This window comes from Geospiza fortis, unplaced genomic scaffold, assembly GCF_000277835.1.
Source record: "Geospiza fortis unplaced genomic scaffold, GeoFor_1.0 scaffold763, whole genome shotgun sequence".
Taxonomy (NCBI): domain Eukaryota; kingdom Metazoa; phylum Chordata; class Aves; order Passeriformes; family Thraupidae; genus Geospiza; species Geospiza fortis.
In genome coordinates, this window is record NW_005054550.1 from 77383 (window position 1) to 85155 (window position 7773).

The 7773-nt window shown below is 44.7% G+C and overlaps 1 protein-coding gene across 1 annotated transcript in view; it reads right to left on the reverse strand.

Moving 5' to 3' along the window:
• ALK (ALK receptor tyrosine kinase) overlaps nt 1-7773 on the reverse strand; it is a 27418-nt gene that overhangs the window by 12707 nt on the left and 6938 nt on the right. The window contains exons 6-8 of the mRNA XM_031064034.1: nt 6767-6857; nt 5798-5862; nt 4781-4910 (exon numbers count right to left, since the gene is read on the reverse strand). Coding sequence (XP_030919894.1) covers nt 4781-4910; nt 5798-5862; nt 6767-6857 — 286 coding nt within the window. The remainder of the gene's footprint in view (nt 1-4780; nt 4911-5797; nt 5863-6766; nt 6858-7773) is intronic.

The window sequence follows — 7773 nt, forward strand, 5'->3', positions numbered from 1 at the left end:
AAGGGGGAATAATCTCTTTTACCTCTGTGAGTTAAAGTGACTCACCAGCTACACAAGATGACTACAATAAGAAAGAATGCACATCTTCTTTTTCCCTTGCAGGGCATAACCAAGGGGAAATTAATATCTCAATCTACCCATTCCCTGCTCTTTCGAGCAAGGGTCAGAAACCTGAAGTGAAAACTGAAAAACTGAGTAAAAGCCCAATTCTTTACTCTACAATCGATTTCAGACTCTGGCTATACTGCAAAGCAGTCTGTAGGCTGAAGCCACAAGCTGATTTGATCTGTATAGCTTTTTTCTCTTTTTCCCTTATTTTCTTTTTGCTTTTCTTTCCTTCCTTGGATGAATTCCTTCCACCTTTTATTTGGCTAAATACTATCCTAAAACAGATGTGACTGCCCAGCCAAGGACAATTTAGCCATGTAATTTGTTTGAAAAATGGAGGTTTGGGATTCATTTTGCAAGGGGGCAGCCTTGAGACAAACCAAAGGATTTGCTTTACAGCCTTTGCTCCCCAGATGAATAGATGGTGCCAGCTGCAATGCTCCACTGCTCAGGGCAGTGGGCATGCTGGAACCACTGGTGTGACACCTCCCAGGTGAGGCTGAATCTTGCCAAAGGTGAATGAAATTGTGTGTATTGTTCAGTGTAATCACTGCTCTGTGCAACAGGCTGCACAGCACAAAGGAGGGGAATCATTTATGCATATATGATTTCTCTCCCAGAGCCAAGCTTTGATTGCTGTGCTGTGTGTGAGAAAGATCAGCACTGAACCTCCCAGAATGGACAATTCTGCAATGCTCACACTGAGCTAAGGCTCCAATTCCAGGAGCCTCTGGATCTACCAGGCTGCCTCTCTGCAGATGAGGGGGAAGAGGTAATCCTGTAATAGATGTGAAACTCTATTAGAAATGGAACAGAGAAAGCCTTCAGGGCTGTCAGCCATGGACTCATGGGGAATTTTGAATCTGAACCTTATGGAGAGGATCTATCTGGCATAAATTGATGTATTCCACAAGAATCACTGGTCTTGTATCAGTGATGATCATTCTTGTTTAGAGTCCAGAAAAATCATTACCTATTGGCTGAGCTGAAACTTAATTTTTTACATGAAGAACACAGATGAACAACATGCAACAGTGCTGGCAGCATCTCCATCTCTCATGAAGTTGGATCCTGTGTTTTGATACCTCCTGCAGTTGCTTTAGCTTTCCATTTCATGTCCCTTGCAATGCCTTCAGTCCCCCCTTCCCTTCATTCACCTTCTCCTTCACCATTCCCTCTGCTCCCTTTCCTGATTTTCAGTGTGCCAGTGCACGGCAGCCTGCTGCATGTATCTTGTTCCAAGCCACACAGCTTGTAGCTGGCCAGTGGCAACTGGGGGTCTCTCCAGCATGGTGCTTTCTTTTTCCATAAGCCTTGGAATTAGTGCCAAGTTAATGTCTTTCACACCTCTATTAAGTCCATGCAAAACTAGCGAATGAATTTGATGTTCCTGGCAAGGAAGTGCAAAGAGCAACTGGGGGCTGAAGGTAGAGACTGAACATGTAAATCTCTTTTTTGTAATTAGGCTGAAAGCAAAAGTAGGTGGGAAAGACAAGGTAAAAGAAATTAGCTGGAAAATACCTAAGTGCAAAGTAAATAAGGAGAAAGGCAGTAATTTATATGGTGCTTACTGCAGAGTAAGAAGTGCATCATTTCCACCCACTCAGTCAGATAAGGCTTGTGTTCAATTAATTCCTTTTGGAAGCAAAGCTCATCAAAGCCTCTGTACTTTGCACTGTCCCTTGTCTTTCCTTTCCTTTAATGGCCCTGAAAAGCTGGACATCCAGCCTGCTTTCTGCCTGTCTTCCCTGAGTGAGCAACAGGAGGAACAAAGCAGCTCAGGGTTCATTAAGAGCAGTGCAAAGATACATCCACCAGCACTGAGCCACAGGCCTTATGTACAGAGACTCTGTCACACCTCGAGTGTATGCAGAGGGTAAATCCACTTCCAGGGCTGGATCCCATATTTCACAGAGCACAGTGCCCTGCACACATCTCAGTTCTCATCAGTCACAGTCTCCTTGCCTCGCCGTTTGTGAGCCAGCAGTCAAAAACACACCAGAGGCTGATTTCTCAGCACTCACAGGTGCCACTGGCCCCTCAGGAGCTGCCCCAGCAGCCAGATAATGAATTACCCTGTCATCCTTGCCAGGCAGACACCACATGGGATGGTTGCAGAAGCAGGGCAAGGCAAGGGGAAAGAAGGTATTACAATGGAGCAAAACAGTGTGGATCTGTGTCTGCCCAGAGTCAGGCTGCCCATGTTCACCCAGCTGTTAAAGAGGGAATGGAAACTGCTTTTCTGGATCAGTTCCAGCTTGCAGTACCCATCTGCATCTGAAGCTCAGCTTTCCCAAAGTGTGGGAGACATGGGATGAAGCAGAAAACAGAGGCATCAATCCAAAGTCTGCTTCACTCCTGGGAGCAAGTTAAATGCAGAAACCAGGGAGAATCTTCAAGCTGATGGGAAAAGGCCTTGTGCCTGGTAGTGGTTATGGTCAGTCTCAGGTAACCTCACACAGGTCAGGGAAGACAAGTGTCTTAGGTTGGAAATGGGGATGTGTATTCTACGTCTGTTAGAGGTGGGGCAGTTTTCTTCTGTGAATTGGGCAGTTTTCTTTATCTCTTCCACAACCAGTCCTTCCTCCAGGCGATACCTTCTGTTAGTGTGCCAGTGAATATCACTGCATGCCTGATAAAATGCCATCATCCCACTGGGAGATGCTCCACCCAGGGGGAGGAGCCAAGCATTCCTACCTGGATATAATCTGAGATTTGAAATGTCAGAGCAGCCTTTCCCCACTGGATTCCCAGAGGAAGACCAGGCCCATCTACACCACCACTGGGCCTTCAGAGGAAAGCTCCACCCTTCTACAGGATCCCTGCTCACACAGAAGCACACCTGGCACTGCAGGAGGGCTGCAGCCACCATTCAATGGGGCTGCTACCAACACCCTGACCAACAGGGTGTCTGGTTGTATTCTGACTCTGTCAGTAGTTGGTTGGTTTTTTTTTTTGGACTATTGCATTTTTATTTTTAATTTTCCTAGTAAACAACTGTTATTCCTATTCCCATATCTTTGCCTGAGAGACTTTTAATTTCAAAGTTATAACAATTCAGAGGGAGGGGGTTTATATTTTCCATTTCAGGAGAGGCTCCTGCCTTCCTTAGCAGATACCTGTCTTCTCAAACCAAGACAACCAGGAAAGAAGAGGAATGGAAGGAACAACTGTGAAGGCAGAAATGGAGTGAACCATCAGCCTCTTCTGCCATGGGCTTTCACAGGGGTTGCACAGAGCTACTGCTGACAAAAGCAGAAGTTGTGGTAAGGAAGAACTCATGACTGGGGTAGGGCCAAACAGAAAAAAACTCCTCAGATCAGAAGGCTCCCATGACTTCATCCTGTCAAGATTAAGGGCTGTTTCATCTACAAAAGCAGCTGGCTCATTTCACTGCAAGTGGGTAAAAATTCCTGCTGTGCTGGACTAGTGTTCTTGGTAGTTCCTCACAAGATCTGTACCATCACTGAGCTGGCCTCTCTAATTTAAGCAGCCAAACCCCATCGTGTTTCACCTGCCCCTTCCCACATCTTGCACAGCCTGGCCTGGCAGTTTTGAACAAAGCACTGACCTGCAGCATATCCTGTCTGTGCCATTTTACACTGCACTGGGTGAGAGTGGGGACCACATTGCAGAACATGAATTTCCCCATTCACCTACCACCAAGTTCAGCCCATTTGTAGGAGCATCTCTAGGTGCTTCAGAAAAACAACCTGTATTTATAAAGTCTGCTTGCTCAGATTTCAGACTTTCCTTTCTGGGTGTTTAGCCTGCTTATCCAGGAAGGAGCCACTTTATTGCAACCTATTCAAGACTGCAGTGCTTCTGAGTCTCACAGACCATTTTATATGTCTGAAAGCCACACTGCATGGAAAAAGTAAAAAAGTTTATCTGTTTCCAGACGCCTCAAGGAAGAATCTTATTGATAACTGTTAGAGCAAATTTGTGTCTCTCTTGTACTGATAAAATGCAGCATTTTGTCCTCTGTCAAACTAAGAGACAAAATATGAAGCTGGGCCCAGCCTTAAACTTCAGCAATATCTGTGGGGTTTTCTGGCTCAGGGACTCAGAGAAAGCTTTATTCTTCTGAAATACTGAATTCTCTCTAGAAGTCATAATTTATTTCTTCCACATTTCTAGCTGGCTGTCTCTTCCTATTGATGCTGATTTCAGTGGGGAAAATCTTTAAAACTCTGGACTAAAGATATTTTCTATTAAGTTGACAGCTCCAGGCTGGATTGTCTCCTTGCCTATGCCAAACTTGAACTGACAGGTATCCACAGAAATGTATCTGATCAGCAGTTTAAATAATGGGTTTATATATTTAATAATACTAGCTCAACATTTCCCCCCAGCCTGCCCCCAACTGGTGAGGAGAAGGTAAGAGTTGAGTTTAACATTTTTTTTTAGACTTCGCTTTTGTTCTTTTTTTAGGTAGTATCTGCAATGTTATCTAGCAGAGTCCAGGGATGAGGCACCTCTGCATAGCCCCAGCAGCATCTGTTTCCTATCCTGCTGGCTCCTGCCTCCAGAGTGGTCCCACAACAACAGAAATTTTGTGACCATCTAAAATGCTGGGAAATGGTATCTGCATAGATGAGCTCTTTTACAGCTAAGTGTTTGCCTCGTGGCAGCAGCTCCCTAAACAAACCACAATTTAGTCTTTCCTCACCGGTCTGGGCCGTGTCTCCCTCAGGAAGGATTTCAGGTCTCCCCCAGCCATGAGCTCCAGCAGGATGAAGCGGGGCAGGGCCTGCAGGCTCACCCCGATGCAGCGCACGATGTTCTGGTGGTTGAACTTGCTGTGGAGACAGGGACACCCAGTTGTGGAGCACAGTAGGAGAAAACATTCAAACCTCTTTGCTGCAGGGAATGTTTTGGCTTTGCATTTTTAATTTTTTTTTCTTTTTTCCCCATAAAATAACAAATCTCAAAGGTAGGGCAACTGCATAAAGCTAAAGCACTACCCCTGCATTCTGTGTCTGTCTGGATGGTGTTGGGACAGACAGATGTGGGGAAGCTGTGGCTTTTGGCTGCTTTTCCTCTCCCTGTTTTCTGCATTCTTTTTGGGCTACAGCAAGACTTGTGGGACATAGGAAGCAGAACATGTCTGATAACAGAGAAAACTCTGCTCTTAATTTCCCCATCCAAGAGGCAGAAGTTGGGCTAGGGCAATGTTGTTCTAAGTAACACACTGACATGGGGATCTGCTTGTGGGGGATGTTTCTTGAGGTCAAGTCTCTAATACTTTCTTATTTCCCCACCTCTCAAATGTGATGGGAAAGTAGTTCCATGCATTCTGAGATTCAGACATTGACACATGACGTGACAGCACCATAAAGTCAATGCCATCTGCTAGTTTTGACTAGCCAAACTCAAATTCCTAAGGTATGTTCTCCTCTCTAAGAGAAATAAAAAAAAATCTTATTATCAATTTTAAAAGCTGGGCTTTAAATTTTTCATTTTGGCAATGAAAACAATGTGGATCCTTTTGAAAATTTAGCCTTTAATAATTTGGTGCCTCTTTGTTTGTAAGAAGAGCAGAAAAGGATGGTAATGCCTATTCTATTTGTGCTAAAACTACTGTATAGATGTGCTGAGAGGACACCACCTGTGAAGAACCTTTTTTTCTTCATTTTGTTGGGCTTTGCAAGCCTACACAAGCTGTGTTGATGTGATTCATACACACCTAATAATGAGAGCTTCCATGAGGAAGTCGAGCTCATCTTGCTCTGAACACACTTCTGGCAATGTCTGGAAAAGAAAGAACAGGTTGACAAGGAGAAGATACTTCAGCTTAGTGATTAGAACACCTGGCACTAACACTGTCTGCAGCAATCCTTCTTTCTCAAAAGAAACCTCCCTCTAAGACAACCACTAGAGCATTGCTAAACTAGACCGTGAAGCCTGTTGAAAGGCTTCAGAATATCAGAACTCCTGGCTCATCAAGGCCACTGTCATCCTCCTCCCAGCAAAGGAAATAGCCCAGAGTGCACAGAGAAGTGTTCAACATATGGGACTCTGCTGTACAGAGGATGAGGAGTGAGATCACAGCTCCTGAGTTCTCTGCAGTTCAATAATCCTACCTTCCTGCAAGACTGGGATCTGTAACCAGCAGTAGAACTGTGCTGCTATGTAATCTCTAAGAGAAAACAAGCCAGCTAGACTGCTGAAGGCCTGGAGAGCTCTACCAGCGTCTCTTAGGATTTAGCTTCACATCCAATGCATATCCATCCTGTAAGGGAGTGGTGAGACCCCTGGAAAACCAGCCATCTCCTACTTGCAGGGTCTTTGATGTATGTGCCAGCAGCTTTTGGCCCTGTGAAGACTTTTGGACAGATTACCAACCAGGTGTAGCATGGGGAGGATGGACAGAAGATGGATTTAGGTCTCATTCCTGCAGCCTGCTGTGGCTCTGTGGGAAACCTTTGCCTATTTACTATCCACAGATCTCTTTTAGTAGTCTCACATACCCATATCCTACAAGCTGTACCCTTGCTGTGATGGATTCAAGTGTTGCAACAGAGCAGCAATATTTCTAGCCAGGTCCTTCAGGACTTGTAGCAACGCTTCACTCATCTTCATTGTTACAATGCATTGGGACTCTTGGGTGAAAGGTGCATGAAACCATCATGATAACTCATTCACTGTCACTTACTTTCACAGCCACCTGCAAGGGAGTGGGGTCGCTGGGGATCCCTGTCACCTGACCTTCATATACCTCACCAAAGGCTCCGTGGCCCAAACCCCTGGACAGACCAGAGAAGACAAGAAGGTTTTACTACAGAGAACACACATTATAACACTGTGGACACAGCTCACAGGCTCACAATTTTCATGGCAGTGTAACAGGGAGAACTGGATATCGACAATATGATCTCACCAGACCTTGGTGAGGTCGTTCATGAACCTACATTTTATTTAATTGAAAGGGAAAGCAGTCCATGGAAGTGAACATTCCCCAGTGAAATCGAGCTGCTGGCATTGCAGCACGTAACAGAGAGCACTCATCTATGGCTTTGGTATCAGTGCTTTACGTAACACGTAACTCATCTATGGCTTTGGTATCAGTGCTCAGTGGTGGGTGCTCCAAAACAGATCAATAAAGACAGGACTTTAGTCTTGGTGTTTACACACCCTAAACACGTTAACAGTTCCCCTGATATTTCTGCATCACCATTAAACAAAACATTGAACAAGAAACTAGGAGGCACAATGATTCTCAAAAGACCTGAATTCTAAACCAAATAACTTTTCCTGACTTATTGTGTGATTCTGGGCGAGTACCTTAGCCAGTAAATGGTGATGACAGTGCTTTGTAAAGCACTCAGCTCTAAGAATTTGTGCTGAGAATTGTTTCTGGCAGTGATCATGTTATGAAATGTACAGTTTATTTTGAGTAAGATTACAAGAAAAAGAGAAAGGAATGAGAGTAATCATACAATAGATCCTGTTCCATGCCCTTGTGATACAGATTTTGTATACCTGTCTATTCAGTCCTCACTCTCTTAACATTAAGTCAACTGGTACAACCACAGCTATTTCACATCAGTGGCCTGTCACAATGACATGGTGAAACATAGCAGAGGATGAGGCTGCACCCCAAATCCTGAGTCCCTCTTAACCCTGCATGGGCTGCACTTTGGGCAGTAGCATTTCCAGCTT